Raw genomic sequence first — 21,862 nt, 5'->3', positions numbered from 1 at the left:
AGTCTTGTGTCGGGCTGGGTGACAGGCCCTTCTTTCTCAGGCTTTGCTGCCCCTGCCTCTGCCTCCCCTCACCCTTCCTCCCCCGGAACAGTTTTGCTTCTCTGTTCCAGCTAAAGCCTGAAGGGGAATGGTGATCACATTGAGGCAGAGAGAAGAATTCCAACCATTTACATTCCTTTTTTCCCCTGATCCGAAGTCCAATCTTGAGGAAGAGATGAGAGTCATGATTCAGTTGCCTAACACTTACGGATTCAGTTGCCCAGGCTTTACGGATTCCTTATTTTTATCCTATGTTAGTCCCTTGGCCTTTCTGGCTTAATGACTTGGTGATCTGAAGGGTCAGTGGTCACATAAATCATATGATTTAAAAATATTTTTGTGGTTTGTTTTCCGGTTGTAGTAACAATAAAAAAAAAAATGTTTGTCCTTTAGTTAACATTCACATTTATGTGGGGATGATTTCTCTTTCTCATTATCCTTAGAGATGTAAGAAGCTAATGTGCTTTGGTTTGAGATAGTTGACATGGCAATTTCTTAACTCCTTTTGTAGGATAGTCCTGTGTTTTCACTGGGGAGAGGCAGCCTGTGAATTTCTCACCTCCGGGCCTCCATTCCCTTCCTCATGGCCTCACCATTCAGGTGAACAACTCCAATCTTTCTTGATCCTGCATCTCATCTCTATAAGCTGCAGAAGCCAATGAGTCAGGCCATGATTTTTTATGTTTACCTTTTTGAAACCTCCCCTCTCCCCCGCTTTTTATTTTGAAATGTTTCAAACCTGTAGAAAAATTGCAAAAATAGTAAAATAAATATTCACACAGTCTTCATGTAGAACCCCCAATTGTTAGTCTTTTGCCACATTGACTTTGTCTTTCTGTCTATAGATTTTGCTGAACTATTAGAAATGCTAAGTAGCCTGCCACATCATCCCTAAATACTTCAGCTTGCATCACGTAAAAATGACTTCGTCCTACCTTACCACAACACACGATTATTAAACCAAGAAAAATACTACTCAGTGAACAATATATTCCACTTTAAAGTTCTCCAATGATCCCAAGAATGCCTTTTTATAACTTTTGTTTTTTCTTAGAATTTTAGAGTCCAGTCAAGGCTCACATGTTGCATATAGTGTTAATGTCTCTTTAGTCTTGTAATCTGGGACCGTCCCCCTCCCTTTTGTTGACATTGACCCGCTCATATTGAACCAGTTTTATGTCATTGACTCACTCGTTAATGAACAAATTCCTTATCTATAAGCTCTTGGGTTGTGCTCTCTCAGTGATGAGTTGGAGTCCCTCCATACTGCAAATCTTAACATGGTTTCCAGCCTCATTAGACTGGAGATAGTTAAAATCTGTGTGATGGCTTCAATCACTTTGACAATAAGCCATGTAAGAAAATGTGAAAGACATGTTTATGGTTAATGGTTCAGCACAATTAGCTGAGGTGACCAGTTTCCTGCCCTGCCCTCTGGCCATGTGTGCGTGCAGCCTCCAGGCTCAATGCCATCCTCTGGCATCTCGTCTTGGGAATTCTGAATGAGATTCAGGGCTTGGACTTAAAAAGTAAACTCACTGGATGTCTGGTGATAGGAATGTTTGTGACCTTTTGTTTTGCTTACAGATTTTGAAGGACATGTTTTCTCAAGATAGCCCTTTTTACTTTCTGGGTCCGTACTTCTATTTTTTTAAACACTTAAGTGGGTTTTGGTGTTTCTGAGCTGATCTGATCTGCAGATCTTCTGGAACATACATTGCTGCTGACTCCTGGCAGAAAGTCTCTATCCATATGTTATGGGCACTTTGTATTTGAAATTTTTCTTTAATTGCTTCACTGCTGCTTCATCTGCTAGAACCTAAAGTTTGTCATCAGCCAGTGCTGCGTACTTGAGGCCCTCAAGCAGACATGTGCTTACCATGTTTCTGGCACTATTCGTAAAGCTTGTGGGGGTTAAATGAGATAGCAGCCCCATGAGACGTGGGTACTCTTAATCCCGTAACAAAGATGACAGAATGGATTCAGTCAGAGGGATGAAGCGACTTGCCCAATACCACATGGCTAGTAAGTGGCAGAACCGGAGGTTAAACCCTGGCAATTTGATTCTAGAACCTGCGTCAGTACATAAAGTACCACTGCAGGGATACTGAGTATCTTTTAAGAAATCCCAGATGCTGGGCACCTGGGTGCTTCAGTCGGTGAAACATCTGCCTTTGGCTCAGGTCATGATCCCAGGGTTCTGGGATCGAGTTCCGCGCTGCATCGGGCTCCCTGCTTACTGGGGACTCTGCTCTCCCTCTGCCCTTCCCCTCTGCATGTGCTCTCTCTCCCTCAAATAAATAAATAAAACTCTTAAAAAAAAAATCCAAGGTGCTATTTTGAGGTAGATGGTGTGCCACTGAAATACTGGTTTTGATGTCCTTTAAACTGTTGATTCCCTTGGGAGATTTAAATCTCAGAACAGTGGTACTAATGAGAAGTCTACCCTTGTTAATCCCACATATCCATCAGATGCCCTGGTTTTTGGTTAGGGCCAGTCCTCGAAGGAAACTCGTGTCATGTTGGCAGCCTCAGGGCTCCTGCTGTCAGGAGTTCCACATCCTTCTCTGGACTCTGGCCTGCTTTACTCTCAAATGAAAGCCTTTTAGAGCACAAGCTCAGGGAGTGGGATGATGGAAAGAGAATGTTCTATCCTCCCAGGTAGCTTATGATGAAACTAGTAAATTAATTGCCATTATTCCTTGCCACTATAAGATGAGTTCTTAGGGTAACAATAAATAGGCAGTAAGGATAAGCCAGCCTCCAGCGCACTGTCTTTTTCTGGGTCACATGGACCTGAATTGACCTCATCACAAATCATAGCTCTGTGACACCTATGGGAACTCATAAGAAATAAAAACAACTGGGGAGAAAGAACTGGAACGTCAACACTGAATGTGAATGCTCCTGACAAACCCTAAAAGAGAACTCGCAAATGGACAATAGATGTGTGGTGCTAGCTGTAATTATTGCATCTTTTTAAAACAAGATTTGAAAAGCCTCTTTAAGCACTGTTTGCTTTTTAAGATAATACTCAACTTGGCTACCGGATTGCTGCACTGCTCTTCAAAAGGATGATTTGGTTATGCTCAGCTTCTCTCCTGAGGGACCGAAAAGGGAAGTTCTCAGCTTTTTATAGTATGAGGCCTCTAGAGATTTTCACTTTGGGGACTTAAAAAACAAGTTTCCTGTCTCTATATTAAAAAAAAAAAAAAAAAGACTAGAAAGAAACATAGGGAGATTATGGTGGTTGGGATCTGAGAATGATGGCTAGTTCTTAAAACTTGATTTTTTAAAACTTCATGTAACTTATAGCTTAAAAATGAAAAAAAAATTTTTTTTAAAGATTTTATTTATTTTATTTGAGAGAGAGAATGAGAGAGAGAGAGAGAGCACATGGGGGTGAGGGTCAGAGGGAGAAGCAGACTCCCTGCCGAGCAGGGAGCCCGATGCGGGACTCGATCCTGGGACTCCAGGATCATGACCTGAGCCGAAGGCAGTCGCTTAACCAACTGAGCCACCCAGGCGCCCAAAAATGAAAAAATTTTTAAAGATTTTATTTAATTGACAGAGAAAGAGACAGAGAGGGAGAGAGGGAACACAAAGCAGGGGGGAGTGGAAGAGGGAGAAGCAGGCTTCCCGCCGAGCAGGGAGCCCGATGCGGGGCTCGATCCCAGGACCCTGGGATCATGACCTGAGCAGAAGGCAGTCACTTAACCAACTGAGCCACCCAGGCGCCCCAAAAATGAAAATCTTTAGAGGAAGGGGAACCGATTCCTCAGTGTCTGATCTGGGAATAGAGTGGGCCGACCAGAGAAGGTAGACTTGCCAGTGCAGAAAGGCAGACGGATTTTCTAGGACCCTCTTGTTTGGTTTGCTGGTTAATAATTAATGAGACAAGCTTCTCTCCTTCTCTGGGAGTTGTGACTAGTTTTGAAAATTAAAAAAGAATTTATCCCAACTCAATGCATCTTCAAATTTTTCCTGTTTTTCAATTACAAAAGGAAATGGCTCTCAGCAATCAGAAGAATCCCTGATTTAGAAACTGAAATCTCCAACCCCCTCTCCCACCCCACTGACCTGTTCAGGAAGAAATAACGTGGAACCTAACATCTACATTTCCCAGGTATCATTTCAAAACATTAGTGCCGTGCATGGGGACAAATGTGTAAGCAAATGAGACCCCATCTCCCCATAATGTTGGAAGAATATAACACAAAGCCAGATACTTGGTTTGGATATCTGCACTCTCCCATGGTAATACTCCAAGAAGGTCCATCTACTCTGGAATTGCAATCTAGAAAATTGGATCCTTTTCAGATCCTACCCAATTGGTACTTTGTAGACTAACCGCAGGCTTTTCCATAATACTGGAAAACTCCATCTAGTCTCTGGACCAGGCGTGACCCCAGCTCCAGCTGGACTTCCTGAGTTGTTAATTTATCCAGTCATCCATCCATTCAACAATCACGTATCGATCATCTTTGTATGTGCCAGGCACTATACGAGATTCTACGAGCACAATGATACGCTGTCCCTTGCTTGCGGGAAAACCTGCAGTTTCATTAAGTGTTAGGAGAGGGGTTGCAGAAGTACTAGGAAGGTGCAAAAGGGAGAGTAACTCGGGCTGGCAAGGGATGGCACCGAGGGAGGAGAAGGGTAAGAAAAGTGTCGGATGGAAGAGGGCTCTTGGTTGAGCCTTGAGAAGTCAAGTGGAAGTTGGCCGCTTTGACCAGGTGAACAGAAGACTATCCATGCAGAAGGAATGACATGCACCAAGGTAGAGGCGGATGGTTGGCTCCTTCTGGGACTACACGTACTCAAGAATGGCTAGAGCCTGGTGTGTGGGATTGTGGTTGGGGGCTGGCTGCTGAGGCAGAAATTGGACAGACCGTGAGAGTTCCGATATGCCACGCTGAGGGGCTTGGGTTCTATCTTAATGCCATGGGGAGTTACTGCAGGATAAGCAGTGGCACCATGGGATTTGATTCATATTTGATTAACCTCCCAAATAACAGAAAGTTTATAAGACACTGTGCTTCCTTTGGACATTTTTTTTCTTCAAATGAAAGTGATATCAGAAATTAGAAAATCAGGAGACACCTGGCTGGCTCAGTAGAACGTGAGACTCTTGATCGCAGGGTCATGAGTTTGAGCCCCATGTTGGGTGTAGAGATTACTTAAAAAAAAATATGACATTCCAGAATATTTTTTTAAAAAATAGAAAATTAGTGTTTTTCAGGCCACTGTAATCAGTGATTTACAATTGTTTCAGCTGACTAAATGCCAGACACAGGCTAGCTATTCAGTACCTATTTATTGAACGAATAAATGGGAAAATGAAAGGCTAAGCCTCTGTACAGGGTAGTAGCTTTCACAGTGAAGATGTGTCTGATTTTTGTCAAGTCCATACCAGGATTTACAAAGGAGTCTGGTTGCCTCCAGGAGCACTTAGTCCACACAGGCTGCAGTTGCTGGCTCCAGTGCTGGCTGCTGGCCCTCAGCATGGTCTCCTAGCCGTGGGTTAGCAAAGCCTCGGCTGCCCGGGTCCTGGCTTCTCAGGTCAGGCAGGCTTGTATTCCAGCAGGTAACTGGGCTACCGATTTGCCTGTGCCTGGGTTTTACTGCATCCTTAAGGGGCCTCCCCTGTTAACCTGGCTTGAGACTGCCCCACTCCACTTCCACATGACAAGTATTTAGGTCCTTTTGTGTTCCATTTTTCTCTGTTCGTGTCCCACTCTGCACTTCTATAACTCAAAGCATTATTTCAGCTCTGGAATCATGTCTGTCCACAGACAAATACTATTTGATGATGCAGGCAGATATAATGAGATTATCCAGGGAAAAATTTTTGAAGAGATAGGCTTTGCCAATGATGTCTTACTATGATACTACCACTTTTTTTTTTTTTTGAGAGCACACCCCGGGGGGGGAGAGGGTGTGGGGGTTGGAGAGGAAGAGAGAGCCGACTCCACGCCCAGCAGGGAGTCTGACGCAGGGCTTGATCTCACAACCCTGAGATCATGACCTGAGCGGAAACCAAGAGTCGGTTGCTTAACTGACTCAGCCACGCAGGCGCCCCCACATAAGTAGTTTTAAAGATTGATCGATTTCTTTTTTTTTAAGATTTTATTTATTTGACAGAGCACAAGCAGGGGGAGCTGCAGGCAGAGGGAGAAGCAGGGAGCCCCATGCGGGGCTCAATCGCAGGACCCTGGGATCATGACCTAAGCCAAAGGCAGATGCTTAACCAACTGAGCCACCCGCGCATCCCTGATTGATTGATTTTTGAGCATGCGCACGAGCAGGGGGAGGGGCAAAGGGAGAGGGAGAAGTAGAGCAGACTCTGAGTAGTTTTAAAGCAAAGTGTTTAAACTTTCCTCATCTCTGTGGGTCATGCCCACAAAATCTTAGGGTTCTGGGAGCCCCTGTCTGAAAAAAAAAAACTCATTATCAGCGATAAGAATGATGAACGTTCAGTGGAGGGAAGGATCGTTTGGGGTGGATTGGTTACAGAGGGATATCAAACAGGAGAAACTAAACTCTACTACAGAGATTTTTAATACCCCAATCTCCAGCTCTTGTTACAGCAGTTTTTAAACTTCAGTGTGCATGAGAATCCCCTGGGTTCTTATTAAAACAGAGACTGCTGGTCCTCACTCTCAGTTTCTGATTCAGCACATCTGGGGTAGAGCCTGAGAAAGTGCACATTTCGCTAGGTCCCAGGTGACGCTGATGTTGCTGGTCCCGAGACCGCGCTTTGAGAATGATGGCCTTCTGAGGCTACCTAAGACTCTGCGCATCAGGCTGAAAGGAGCATCCTCACGCCTCCCACTTGTGGTTGTCAGGGTTAAGTGGATATACAGAAAAGGCTCTGAGCTATAAATGATGCTACTGTGCAAGCATAACCAATCTGGAAACTTTGGCCCATGCTTTCTGTCCCTGTTTGTTTGCTGGTGTGTGTGTGTGTGTGTGTGTGTGTGTGTGTGTGTGTGTGTGTGTGTGTGTGTGTGTGTGTGTGTGTGTGTGTGTGTGTGTGTGTGTGTGTGTGTGTGTGTGGTTTTTGTAATGAGCCACTTAGCAGGAACCTCTTTTCCTCCACTGCAAAGCCAGAGGCCAAGTGTTTAACCTGACTTAAGTGATGTGCTGTATTCACCTCGCCCATTATTTAAGGTAGGGCTGAGCTCTGTGTGCTGAGCTGTGTGTGTGTGTGGTAATGGGAATGTGCACAAGTGAAATCAAAGGTGTGGTGTCAGATCTTTGACTCATCCTTAGGGAAGGAGGGAGGAATTCATCAGCCTTACAACAGCCTTGCCCATGGAGCTGTTATTCCCACTTACATATGAGGGCACTCTCGGGCAAGCTCTCTCAGGCTCTGACTTAGCTCAGGGAGTGATTGTAGGGATACACAGAGCACTGTGGAGTCTGGGAAACCAGCTGCTGATTCATCCCCCTGGATACCAGAGCTTCGTGGGTCATACAATACATACAAACAAGCCTCGTGAAAAACCGGAATGTGCCTCATCATCACAGCAGCTCTGCCCCGGTGACCAGGCCACCCAGGCAGAGTCTGAAGCCCTCAGAGCAGAGAGAGCCTGACAGGGTAGCCAGCCGTCCGGTCGGGGCTCTTGTCCTAGATCCATTGGTCGTAGCCAGGTGGCACCCGGATCCTGTTCCAGGTGTGAACCATAGCAACACAACATTACGAGAACTGCCTGGGAACATTTCCCCCAGGGGGACGTTGGCTCTGGCCTATCTAGTACTTTCAGGGAGATTAAGGCAGCCTGGCATCGTCAGAAGAATACAGATTTTAGAATCAGATCTACCTGGGTGTGGACCCTGGTTCTGCCACTTGAATACATTTCCTCGACAGTAAGTCATGGGTACCGCCCATCACGTGGAGGTGTTGTGCAGGTCAAGTAACAATGTGCCTAGGCTGGGGTCTGGTGCAGAGGATCTGTACTTCATGAATGATAGGATTTTGTGTTTTATTTTTTAAAAAGAAAGATAGGGACATGGGGAAAAAAGTTTTTTTGATTTTTATCACCCTATCACTCAAGCTCTTATCACTCATAGTGCGTCACTGTTGACTCTTGTAGACCCATCTGTTAATTTAAGGCTTTATATGCCATGGAGCTGTTTCCTTCCATGGTACTTTTTAAATGAACAATCTGTTTTTATATGGCTGTAGTTAATATAATTTTGTATTCTGATTTCGAAATTATGTAATTTTGGTGGATATGCTGTAGTTCACATAAAACTTATTTTTGAACATCTAACAAAAGAGCAGTGGTTGAACTAGTGGTAATGTATTCAGATAGTAAAATAGAAGTATATTTGTTAACATAGAAGTGTGCTCATGATTATATGTAAAATGAGAGTTTTACCTGAAAACCAAGTGCCTCCCAGAACCATCTGGATGTTCACCGCCTCAGCCTCAGCAAGCTTTCAAATTTTAATGGGCCTCAGAATCACCAAGGGAGCCTGTTAAATGCAGGTTTTGAGCTTTACCCCTACAGTTTGATTTAGCAGATGGAACTCAGGGGTTGGCATTTTTACAAGGATCCAAGTGATTCTGATATGGGCATAACACGCCTCTCATTTCTACCTGTTGAAGCTATACTTAGTTTTCCGCACTTCACCATCAGCTTTCTCCTAAATTCCTAAGGTATTTCGTGGCACTTTTTGCCTGCTTTCTTGTCTTTGGATCTTTGTGAATCCTAAATTTGTAAAGCTTTTCCTGTCTTCTGAACAAACCCAGTCGGGCACCTGTGTCACATCCCTGGGATTTGTGTCAAGCTCCAAGTTCCTGAATATAATATAGATACCAAATATTTGGAATCCAGGTTTCTTTGATTTGTAGTGAAGAGAAAGAGGCCAAGCATTCCAGAACTCTTCAGCATACCTGCTGTTAGAAAGGGGGAATAAAGGTCCCAACGTTGATAGGAAAAAAAAAAAATCTTGTTTAAATTACCCTGACCTTGGCAATCATACTGTGAAAAGTAGGTTGTCCTTTGTGCATTTACTTTGGTCTAAGCCAGAGATGGCCAGTGTTTGGAAAGGGGGGTTAAAACCCTTCAAGAAGCTTGTTATTCCAAAAGCATTGCATGGATATCTTCTAGGATTATTGGTTGGTTTTCATTCTCAAACTTTGTGCCATTGAGGTTATTCAAGGTAAATTTCTCATCTTGCAGTTCATTTAGGGGCCATTCATGCTAAAATTGAGATTGAGTTACCCATAAAGTACTTCTTCACTTAGGTTTTATTGATCTCCCTCCTTCCTTAAGCCAATTAAGATTGAATCTCCATTGTCAAGTCAGGTTTTGTTGTCTTACGTCCTATCCTTATGTAACAGGCCGGCTGTTGCAAATTGGTTGTTACACTGTTAAAACAATTGGTAAATATTATGTTCAGATGATATTGAATTTCTCCCCCTTGCCTGTGAGAGGACTAAATCATAATCTGTACAAATCTGTGATTATTCTATCTTTAAAAGCATTAATAGCTACAAAAAAGCATTCCGCGGAAGGAAACCTAAAGAGCCAGGTTTATTAGCTCACTCAGAAAAAGTTCTTCCTTGGGGCGCCTGGGTGGCTCGGTTGGTTAAGCGACTCTTGATCTCGGCTCAGGTCATGGGCTCAGGGTCGTGAGTTCAAGCCCTTTGATTTTTGTTGTTGTTGTTTTAAGTAGGCGCCACACCCAGCCTTAAAAAAAAAGAAAAACTTCCTTGCTCACATGAAAATGTTAACTTTGTAGAATTGAAATTCCAGATGACCTGAGAAATCATACCGGGCAATAGAAGGTTCTGGTTGGTGAAATTGTTCTGATGGGAAATCACTGGATGCATTATACTTGTCCACATGGCAAACTTAGAATCATTCTTCAAAACCCTGTTCAGAAGTCATCTATAAACCCCTAGATCTGTAAAGCTTTTCATGATCCCCCTTCTTGGAAAGAAGTAACTATTTCTTTTATTCTACAAGCACAACAGTACCTTATATACACTTCTGTGGCCGTATATGTCACCGTCTAGTGTATTGTGTTTGCACATTGCTATTCTCCACTAGATCAGAAACTCACTGGGTGAGGCGCCTGGGTGGCTCAGTTGTTAGGCGTCTGCCTTCAGCTCAGGTCATAGCCCCAGGGCCCTGGGATCAAGCACCACATCGGGCTCCCTGCTCCGCAGGAAGCCTGCTTCTCCCGCTCCCCCTGCTTGTGTTCCCTCTCTCGCTGTGTCTCTATCTGTCAAATAAATAAAATCTTTACACCCAGTGAGGTTTTGTTTTTTTTTTTTAAGAGAGTATAAATTACCTGTGCAGTCTGATCACATGTCTAAATGGCTGGATATAGTCGTACTAACTGAATGAATATATGAATGAGTGAGGATTCTGTTCTAGTCAGGTGGCTTCAGTCAGATAAACGGCATTTTGTGGGTGTTTTCTGAGACATCCTGCAGTTAGAAAATTAAAAGCATCACCCTGTCATGAAAAATGTACCTAAAATATTGTTACAATAAATTAAGAATGAATGGTGAAAAAGACAGGCTGAGTATCTGTTTCTTTCAGGATTCCTCATACCAACTGAGTGTTCAGCCTGTGGGACCCCTGATTTAAGGGACTGGATCTGAAATTCCACAGAAACCTGTTCCACATTAGCCCATCAGCTGCTGTTAAATTCCTTCCCTGGGCTCCTGAATTCCACAGGAGGCTCAGATATCACTGATATTTGAGCATTATATATATGTGATAGATTTTGAATATATTCCTCAATTTCTAATTTTAAAGTCTTTGTATTAAGAGAGGCTGATGACTAAAAGAGATGATTTTAGAACGGAAAGTGACCTCTTCATTTTACTGATTAGGAAACCAAGCCTCCTGAGAGACGGGCAGTTTTCTTTAGTGGAAGGAGCCCTAGAATCAAAGTCAAATAAGTCATGTCTTGGCTCTGGGGCTCAAATCACAGCCTCTTACTGGCTGTGTGATCATAAGCAACTTACTTAGGTGGAAGATCAGTTTTCTCATTTGTAAAGTTTGGTTAAAAATCCATCTCAGTGGGTCATGACAAGGGATTACCAAGATAACCTGTACCGGAGTACCAACCGTAACGTCTACACAGAGCAAATCCTCAGTGAGCTTTAGTCTCTGCCCTTCCTCGCCTGAATCATGCTCCTCACGGCAGGATTAGGACTTAGAAGTATTCCTTGAGGCATCATTAGGATGGATTGTGGTTGCCAGTTTACCTGACAGGACTCGCGCACATCAAGGACACTTGCCGCAAAGGAGCTGTGTTACATTGGTGTTTGATACAAGATTCAGGATTTGGTATTTTAAAAACAATCTCCCTTCTGCGTTCTATTTTTTATTCCGTGTTGCTTTTTTCCCTTTCTTTGAACTGAGAATTACGGCACCCTCCCAGTCAACCATCAACTATAATTTAAGTTTGTATAATTGTGTGAATTAGCAAGGTCATTTCTATAAAACCCTAGGAACTCAGAGTAAAGTATATAAACATATTGGGAAAATCAGACCCATGTAGCCTAATCAGCCTTCAATTTTTAAAAATCACATTCTGAAATAAGTGAAATATCTGTGCTAAATTGAAGGGGTTGGGGCTGGAAGTGAGCAAAAAAGCGTTTTGAGCATGAGGTGTTAGTCTTACTTATGCGCTTCAGTCGTCCTGAGACGCAAGTCAGGTGGGAGAAGCAGCAGTTTGCTTTCTCTGCTCATTCCCTGGAGTTCATCTGTCATTTGCAAACACAACTTATTTTTCTCTCTCTTCCCTGTAAAGGCAGAAACCTGTGGGTTCTTGTCGTGGGGCGCTTCCCAAAGGAGCACAGAATTGGGATTCCAGAGTTCAAATACGTGGCCAACATGCACGGAGACGAGGTATGTATGCGGCTTGAATATCTGAAAAGTCACCAGACACACTTCCCCTCAGGTCTCTCAAGCTCCGTGTAAATGCTAAGGTAGCAGCATAAATCGTACCAAAAAATCTGGAAAGGTCTTGCAGTGAGGCCTTCTGGGAGAATTGAAGGAACCAGGGTCCGACAACCACCAGAGCCAGTGCTCTGGGAGGCTCCCTGGAGTTCATTTTGTACCCGGACTGGAAAAACAGCAGTGCCCAAGCCCTCACAGCCAGCGGAGGCCCTGAAACCCACCCTGGGCTGATGTTTCCCACCTCCTGGGGGGCATCAGATGACCCAGCGATGGAGCTGTAGTATATTTGAACTCAAAACAATCAGAAGATCCCAGAGAGCTATCCAAACTCCTGATATCTGACTTTTTGAAAGCTTTTGTCACCTGTCTTAATCTTCTGCTCAGTGTTTTCAATATTGAAGTTGACGGGCAATCAGGCTTACGGTTCTCTCGCTCAACAAACGCTCTTAAATGTCTTGCCTCTTTTCCAGCGTATCAGAGATAAACTCTCCTTTTGTTTTGTTTTGTTTGATGTCATGTTATTTATTTGGTTTTGTACATTACCCTCTTACCCCCCTCCCCCACTTGGCAGTCATTCCCCTCAGGCCTTTGAGGGTGCTCCCCTGTCCTCTCTTACTGGGCTTCCTCAGAGGATTTGGGGAATGTGACAGTTGCAGTATTTTCTGTTCCCAGGACCCCATACGCCTGAGCAGTGAAGTGGAAGGGAAAGATCGCTCCCAGTCATCACAGTCAAGAAAATTTACATAGCAATATGTGTAACGCCCGCTAAAACATGCTTACCTTTAAGGAGCGTCGAAGTAAAGGCGTAGTCCAGTATGCCTCATGAAGACACATGGGAGTTGGCAGCAGTGTGGGTGGTGGGCTCTCTTCTGACACTGGGCTTCCTGTCCTGGCTTAGCCCTCCCCGAGCCCAGGCTCCATAGGAGCAGGGTCCACCTCTCAGGATGCACGCAGCCTGACCTGTCCTGCCGGGAGGACAGGACTTCCTGCAGTGGGAGCAAGATGCAGACACTGGCCTCTAAGAAAGGCGTAGGCCCTTGGACCTGATTTGTGAGCAGATGGAAGGTCAGTGCCCCTGTGATTTTGCTGAGTGTGATAGGGCCGTACCTGTCAGGTCTGATGTCGCTGGGAGTCTGACCAGCATTGGTGTAATAACACAACCGTTCGCCACGGATGGCGGCCCAGACCTCCCCCTTGCTGTGTCGTCTATGGACCCAGGTCTGTGGAGTCCATCTTTAGAAAAAGACATATGGCACTCGTTAACTACAGTAGTTTACTATTGAATTCCTGACACGTCGGAGGTTCCAGCATGGTGCTCAGAAGTAACCCTCCGAGCTGAAACTTTGAAAGAGAAGCCAGAGTCCTTTCCATCCCTCACCTCTGAGTTGGCTTCTTTCTAACATGCACTTTCCCAAACTTCTGGCCTTTTGATGTCTGGGTAGGTAATGTATCCCATCAAATCGGGGCTCTCTAGTTCACCCTGATTCTTTGAGGAATGCTAAGGACTGAGATTAAGAAAGGGTGAAGTCCCAGTGTGCCTTGGGGTGGGGACCTGAGGCCCTGTGATTCCCCCGTGTGTCCCCCATGTGTCCCCACTGGTGGCAGTGTCCGGGCTCTGTGGGCCACGGAGGAGCTTATCCTGAATGTGAGATCTTGTGCCTTCTGCCCTCCTGGTGCTGCGAGGAGCTGGGGACAGTGACAGCTTCACTCAGGAGCAGAGGAGTGTGTTTGAATAGAGGGTCCAACCACCTGACCCAGCCTTCTTCCTCTCTCAGATCTTTTGGAATTGAAAGAGCATTTTCGAGAACCCACTATAAAATGCTACATAGCTAACATTTTAGGGCACTGGTTCTCACCTTCTTTAGGTGGATGCCTTGCTATTCCACCACAGATGCTGGGTGCTGATCTCAGGATGTATGGATCTTTCTAGGAGTCTGTGAGCCTCGTGTGGACAATCCCACAGGGGACATCTATGCACAGAGTGGCCTGCTGGACAGAAGTGATCACACTGTTTTTAAAATGTTTCCTCTCTTACCTGGACCCCACCCCACACAGAGGTGTGTGTGTTTCCCACACTGAATACATGGCTAGATGGCAGTGAGCATCCCCAGCATTAGAAAGACCCAGTTCTGCTGATCATACCTGCTATTTTCCCCCATGAATTTTTACCTTACGTCCTTGTACCTTGTTTTAGAATCAGGTCTTTTTTAAATTAAAGGTAATCTGTTGTTGTTATTAAAATCAATCATGTACATCTCAGAAAAAAACATAAACCAACAACAACAACACTGTATATTGACCTTCCAAAAATTAGTAGTTAATTCCTTACTATTTATCCACCTAGATGTTTGTGTGTGCATGTGTGCACTTCTATTAAATGAGCTATGCTGATTTGCTATTTGTCACATTTAAGTTAATACTAGCCACCCTTTCATGTCAATATGAGTTTATCCTGTCTTCTACCCCACTTTCTGGTTTCTCAAATGTCCCCCAGATTGTCTACATCAGGATCCAGTCCAGGACCATGCATCACATGTGGTCCATTCCCTTGAATCTTTTGTTCTAGCATTTAAAGGATCTTTTCGTGACTTTAGACTTAATAAAGAGACCTGATCAATTAGTTATCTGTCCTGCAGAATGTCCTACATTCTGGATTTTTTGCTTCCCTGTGCCTCTAGTCTCTCTGGTTCCTTCCAACCGGAAGCTAAGTGTAAAGGTTTGCTGTATTTAGGTGAAACATTTTTTGGCTAATAGACCCGTAGGAATCATGAAGATGGATTAATTTGGCCAATGCTGAGGGTTTGCAAAAACTTTGGGTAGCAAAACCAACTTAAAATGGCCCCTTGGCAGGTAGGTATTGTTATAAAAGAAGTGATATTAAACCTCCTCTTGTATAATATCTTTCTTGTCTCCCTTCACCCTGCCGTTGGCTCCTGTCCTTCCAATGACCCTGGCTCACTGTGCCTCGTTGATCAGACTGGCAAGTTACTTTCTCCACAGTGCTTTACAAGCACATAATAACACGAGCCAACATTAATAAGCATGGGCTACACTAAGTGCTCGGTGGGGGGTTGTGCTTGGTCGTAGGCTGTCTGAATCCCAGCCCAAGCGCCGGGCCTTACCCAGCTATGGGTCTGCCTCCTTGACTCTCTCTGCTGCCTTCCAAGTGTTCTGTTTGTACTCTTTTCATTTGGACATATAGATCTATGATCTGTTTGGATGGATACCTAATGGTGCCCTTCGATGAGAAGATTTGGTCTTACTCATCATGTAAAAAAGTGGCAAGCTCTTCAAGGAACGCTGGATATAAATCCAAGTCCATTTTTTCTACTCCCTGCCTCCTCCTTGATTGCTGTGGAATCACACGGGGTAGCTAACTGCACCCTTTGAGAAGCCTTTGCCACCTGGTGTTCATGCTCTTTCCAGAACAACGTGAGAGGCGTGTTTCTGAGTTTTCTACCTTTCTCATTTTTCATAAGACTAGCAGGTGTTTTCCTAGTTCACCCGGGCCCTCCGTGTGCACCCACAATGACATGTCGCCTTGTAGAAGCCTCGATCCTAGTTTTAACGTACGCAGGTGCCTAGTCGGTGGCTCAGACACAGCTCAAGTCTAGGGATTGTCCCTCCTTGGATGATGCCGGCCCACGCTGAGTGGGGCTCCCTACCGTCCCCTTCCTCCGCCAGTACTGACAGTGTTTGAGAGTGGGGTCTTTGTCCCCTGTGCCCTCCTCGTGCTGGTGGCTGGCTTTGTAGTAAGCTATCGCCAGTAATCTACCAGGCCCCGAAACTGGGCACGTCTAATACCTTCAGCCTCAATGTGGGCAGGAGAGAAGCCTGGGAAAATCACTCCTTGTTCCTTCCTCAAGGCCTCCTCACACTGTTTTGTGCCTGTCTCCTATCCCATGGTTTTTAAACTTTGTAGAGAAAGAAAATCTTGGCTAATCTCTAGATTATTAAGACATCTCTAATGCCTCTCTAATGGAAATACTGAAGTGAGGCATGACTATGTGCTGAGAAAGTTGAGTGCCAGTAGTTTTAAGCTAATCCAGTAATAGGCAAAGGAGAGGTCACAGGCTGGGTTCACAAGGTTCCCTTGACTTCAGGGCCATGGTCTTCAGTAGTATGGGGGTAGGTATTCAATATGTGCTTGTTATGCTTAATTGCCAATTCGGATTCTTTTTTTTTTTTTTTTTTTTTTGCCCCCTAAGCTCCTATTTCTTAAACATCAATAAGTTACTTTTACTATGATGGGTTATTCAGGTAGACTTTTTTTTTTTAAGATTTTATTTATTTATTTGACAGAGAGAGAGCACAAGCAGGGGGAGCAGCAGACAGAGGGAGAGGGAGAAGCAGACTCCCCACTGAGCAGGGAGCCCGTTGCAGGACTTGATCCCAGGGCCCCGAGATCATGACCTGAGCCGAAGGCAGACGCTTACCCGACTGAACCACACAGGTGCCCCTCAGTAGACTTTTGAAATATCCACATCACACTTAGAATTTCACATTTGGGTGGCATTAATTTATAGTTTATTGTGTTCTAGATATATAAGTTGAAAGCAGAAACATTCCCTGGATAACAGTGGCCATATTTTTCAACCAAAAAATAAAGGATAATGGATAAATGATTTTCACACCCCTTCTTGACATATAAGAGACAACTTATGTAGTTTATATGCTAAGATGTTTGCATTTAAAGGGCATTTTAATGGTTTATATGAACACTAAGACATAATATCCGAATTTTGCCCATGCTGGAAAATCTGGGATGTGTAGTAAACATGCAGTACAAGTTCCAAACGTACTAAAAACAAAAACAAAAACAAAGAAATTAAAGCTTGTCCTTCCAGATGCCATTTGCCAAGTTCTTTTTTCCACCATTATCACAGATGATAGCAAAATGTCCTCAGTTATGCAGTGTGGCTTTAGATCATTAATTTTTTTCCTTTATGGAGCTAGAATTAATCTTTTTTCCAAGTGAAGTGTCAGATTCTTTTAAGTATGTATTAAATTTCTCCTGTAATTGTGCTTTTTCTCTTCATCTCCACTTTTGGTAAGGCTGGGCTAGGGCGGCCAGATTCCTGAGTCCTTGGCAGGATCACAATCGTTAGCCCCCACCCCTGGAAAAGTGGTTCAATGTTAAAAATGGTTCAAGGGAAATAACTTGATCATTTTTTTTAAGATTTTATTTATTTATTTGACAGAGCAGGAACAGGGGGAGTGGGAGAGGGAGAAGCAGGCTTCCCACCCAGCAGGGAGCCCGATGAGGGGCTCGATCCCAGGACCCCGGGATCATGACCCAAGCCGAAGGCAGACGCTTAACGACTGAGCCACCCAGGCGCCTCTAATTTGATCATTTGTACATCTGCCCTCGTTAAGCAGCTTAAGTCCTCATGTTTTCAGAAATTTCCTCCCTAGAAAGTCTTGACCTTGTAATGGATTTGTCAACAATAATCAGCAATCATTTATTGAGTACATGATATCCCCAGAGCTGGGCAAGAAACCAGTGCTACAGAGAAAGCCCGTTAGGATCCCTGCCCTCAAGGCTTAGAGGATGGAGTGGGGGGGCGGGGTGGTCAGTCAAGGTCAGTCGGGCCATTGTAAATGTCTGTGGGTGGTATTAGGAGAAACACAAACGTGCAGAGTTCTGGGACCTCATGCGTAGGTCATGGCACCCAGACTTTGGGAGCCCAGGGAAAAGTCTGCTAGATAACTTAGTATTTTAGGCTGATATTTGAAGAAGGACTTAAGGAGGCAATCAGACAAATGAATTAAATCAGTAATACACTATTTGGGGAGCCCCTGAGGTCACAGGCTTTTCTTCCACCGAGCAGCTGCATTACAGTGTAGCATTTTAGAAAACCAATTCCGTCATTGGGATAGCTGGGTTTTGTTCTCTCTCTCTCTCTCTCTCTCTCACTCACTCATTCTCACTCTCACAAATTACCTAGTAATTGTAGACTCTTCAAAAATTTTTTTCCACTGTTAAAAAATTCTTTGAAGAGCTAGAACAATCATTTTTATCTCTCTAGCAAATTCCGCCTTAATTGTAAACTAAAACTGATGGAGAATTTATTTTCTGCTTTCTGGGTTATTGCCATTTTAACTGGTAGATGAATGATCAGTGAAAGGCTCCCGAAACTGGTGTGTTCATCCAGCCTTTCAGTTTCTTCATGAGGGATTCTCATATTAAGTCTACACCCTCCCAGAGAGGAAGTGAGCGTGCTAAATGGAAAGCTGATTAAGCTTTTGGGATTGCTTTGACCGTGTTCTTTTTTAAAATTTGGACTCTCTGGGATTTCATATTCAAAGACTTAGTTTTAAAGAAGGGAGGTTTATGCATAAAACATGAATGAGTGCTTGAAACATTTATATTAAGGTTGGGAAGAATTAATTTGAATAATATTTGGCATAAATCTGCTGTTAGGAAGACAGCAAAATATAGCCCAACAAAAAGAGAGGATTTTAATTCCCTGAAATTTTAGCTGTTTAGCCTCAGCAGTTTTTAAATTATCTGACTCTTAATTGGTTCTTTACCATATTTCCAAGATTTTTTACTTATCCTCTGCAGTTAAGGACATGTGATTTGTTTTGGAATATGGAGACAAACAGAAAATACCTTGGTTCTACATTTGTTGACTTGAAAGAATCATGATTTTTATTGGTTTTGTAAAAATAATAAAGGTTCTCTTTAAAAAGCCACAAAAATAAAAGGAATAAAAATCATTCAAAATACTATCACTTAGAAATAACCATCATTGGGCGCCTGGGTGGCTCAGTTGGTTGGGCGACTGCCTTCAGCTCAGGTCATGATCCTGGAGTCCTGGGATCAAGTCCCGCATCGGGCTCCCTGCTCAGCGGGGAGTCTGCTTCTCCCTCTGACCCTCCCCCCTCTCGTGCTCTCTATCTCTCATTCTCTCTCTCTCTCTCTCTCAAATAAATAAATAAAATCTTTAAAAAAAAAAACCATCATTAATATCTGCCACACATCATTCTAGACATCTATGGATTTCTGTAGGAAGAGAATGAGAAGGATTAAAAGGATATAACATAAAATGGATGCCATATTCTATGTTACCCTTAAATAAGTACAAGATTTCATTTTACTTGGACAGGATAAATTGAAGTGAAACTAAAATAATTGGTGAACTTGATAAATATTTTCTCAAATTATTGGAAGATTCTTCCAGTCAAGGAAAAAAATGAGGGAAAACTTGGAAATTGTAATCATTGAAAATATATAGTTTTTAGCTCTCGATAGAATCTTCTAACCCCTTGCTATGAACGCTTCTGTCCCCCAGCCCCCATCCTCTGTCAATGATAAACATTAACTTTTCCATTCTGTTCTGTACCTGTTCTCCCACAGTTCCTCAGTCTCATTCTATAGCTTAATTACAGCTTCTTGACTCCTCTTTGTTTTCATTTGCTTTGAGTTGGATGAATGTCTTTGCCAACTCACGTCTTGAGTTGTGGTGTGCTTGAGATTGTTCAGTTGAGATAGTTGAGGGAAAGGCACATCTTGAGCCCCATGGGGATTCTGGTACGGCTCCTCTGTACTTGACTGGGGACTCAGATGGGCCTCGGTTTCTTCCTGATTCATCCCTCTAACTGAACCAACCGCCCGACAGTCCCAACCAACATTTAGAAATTTCAGGAGCTGCAAGTGACTCTTAGTCACTGCCTCCTCCCCAAGCCCTTGGCAGAATGCTCCTTAAATCACTACACTTTCCACGTGTAAATTAGCTTTTCACAAATGAGAGTCACAGCAGCTCCTCCACTGGCCAGCAAGTAGCTCATGAGGCTGCTTCCAGAGTGCTTGAGCTCCCAAAACAGACACTTGGAAACCTCGTGTGTGGCTTACTTGCCTTTATTTGGTTATCTGTAAAGACTTTTTCAAGCTGACAACTTTTTTTTAAGATTTTATTTGAGAGAGGGAGAGAGCATGAGCAGGGGGCAAAGGCAGAGGGAGAAGCAAACTCCCTGCTGAGCAGGGAGCCTGATGTGAGGCTCCATCACAGGATTGTGACCTGAGCTGAAGGCAGACACTTAACCCACTGAGCCACCCAGGCGTCCCACAAGCTGACAATTTTGACTGTAAAAACAAAAATCAAGGTAGTAGAAGATAGAAATAAGTAGGAAAAAAAATTGAAGTCAGAATTGAATATATTTCCACTCTGAAATTGATGGCTACCTGTGAATATGTAAATGACATATTCCAAATTTTCTTAGTCCCCATTTCAATTATTCCATGTTCATTAGGATAACAAATTCATCAAATGTGGTTTCTTTCCTTGCCAGTGGGGGGAATAAAGTGAGAAATTACCATTCAAGGATTGCTCATCCATTGTCACAGCAGTGATTTCATAGGGTGGAGCTGTAATTGGAAACCGCTGCCCTGCTACATTGCCTACCTTAGTAGTGCCTTTACAGCACAGCCCTTGATCAGCCGCTGCCCTAGAGTTCCCAGTGACTAACCCCTCAGCAGCATCTGACCGTGGGTGAGAGGCCAGCATTCCTTACCCAGAAGCAGATTCCTTGAACCCAGGATTATAGACACAAGCTGATATAGCCCTAGTCAGATCTTTCTATAATAAGGTTGAGGTGTGAATTACCTTTTTAAAATAATAATTTAAAAAATTGTCCTTACCATTGAGAATTATAAAACAAGATCTCTCCTAGGTCTCCAGTTTCCCAGTCACTGGTGATACATAAGATAATTGTGGGTGGACCTGACCATTTTTATTTTCATAGTCCTGCTTTTTAAACAGTGTACATTAGAAACCTGTCTAGCAAAATGGTAATGACACAAAGGTTTTCATTTCTCCTGTAGGTAAAAAGTGAGCCAATTTAAAGAAAATATAGATGAGCAGTCATATAGATGATATGCAGATATGGCAAAAAAAAAATACGAGAATGATGTGCAAATGACTCAAGTTTCGGCAGCACGAGAATATGGCAATCGGAAATACGCAGATAGGGCAAACATTGCACAAGTGTGCAAGAGGGAAATTTGGAAATAGGGATATTAAAGTCTGAAACCTATTTAAGTTGTGCTTGTTACAAGCCTGAATTTTACCCTATTAAAATCGACATTTGTCTATTGTGTCTGATGCAGTGGGTGTCCCCTGCCGTCCCCCGAGACCCACACGACGGCGTCCGGCCGCACCGCGCATGCTCGCGGAGCCGCGCTCCCGTTGCTCTGCCGAGCGCCGCCTCTGCCCTTCCAGTCCGGGAAGTATTTTGGAAGGGAAACAAATTGGAAACATAATGAGCTTAACCTTTATCCCACCTAATTCAATTTTTTTAAAAAGTAAATTCTTCACAGATGGGTACTTTAAAACAAAATTAACTTTCTAAGTAATTTTTGCTGAGAGTTTTCAGCGCGCTGGTGACTGATTGCCACTTGCCAGAGCCCCCATGTGTTTGAGAAATCGTGGTCTCACAACTGGTTTTGGTTTCAAATACCAAACTGTAGTAGAGCCCCTCGTGGGGGAATTTGTGCTTTAGGGACTATTTTCCTCTGACCTAATAATATCCCGTTTTGTCTTTAACACACACAGACGGTCGGGCGGGAGCTCCTTCTCCACTTAATTGAACATCTCGTAACCAATGATGGAAAAGACTTTGAAATCACAAATTTAATCCGCAGCACCCGGATACACTTCCTGCCTTCAATGAACCCAGATGGATTTGAAGCGGTCATAAAGCCTGACTGTTTTTACAGTAATGGAAGGTGAGGATGGACTCGTCTTTTCAGAACAACAAGGCCCCCATCAGACAGTACCCCGGGGGCCTTGTTAGTGAACCAGCTCAGCCTGGATCATGTCACTGCCATGCTGAAAACTCTTCAGGCTGCCACTGCTTTGAGGACAAAAAGTAAAATCCCAAAG

General features: G+C 43.7%; 1 protein-coding gene across 2 annotated transcripts in view; it reads left to right on the top strand.

The window, feature by feature from the left end:
* CPM (carboxypeptidase M) overlaps positions 1-21,862 on the top strand; it is a 133,802-nt gene that overhangs the window by 92,648 nt on the left and 19,292 nt on the right. For both annotated transcript variants that reach the window (XM_028110821.1, XM_028110823.1), the window contains exons 3-4: positions 11,827-11,924; positions 21,533-21,705. In XM_028110821.1, the coding sequence (XP_027966622.1) occupies positions 11,827-11,924; positions 21,533-21,705 (271 nt within the window). The remainder of the gene's footprint in view (positions 1-11,826; positions 11,925-21,532; positions 21,706-21,862) is intronic.

This window comes from Eumetopias jubatus, unplaced genomic scaffold, assembly GCF_037043125.1.
Source record: "Eumetopias jubatus isolate StellerSeaLion01/CBP00866 unplaced genomic scaffold, mEumJub1_p1.0 scaffold_8, whole genome shotgun sequence".
NCBI lineage: Eukaryota > Metazoa > Chordata > Mammalia > Carnivora > Otariidae > Eumetopias > Eumetopias jubatus.
Note: the sequence above shows the minus strand (reverse complement) of the source record. Positions and strands in the feature narration are given on the sequence as shown.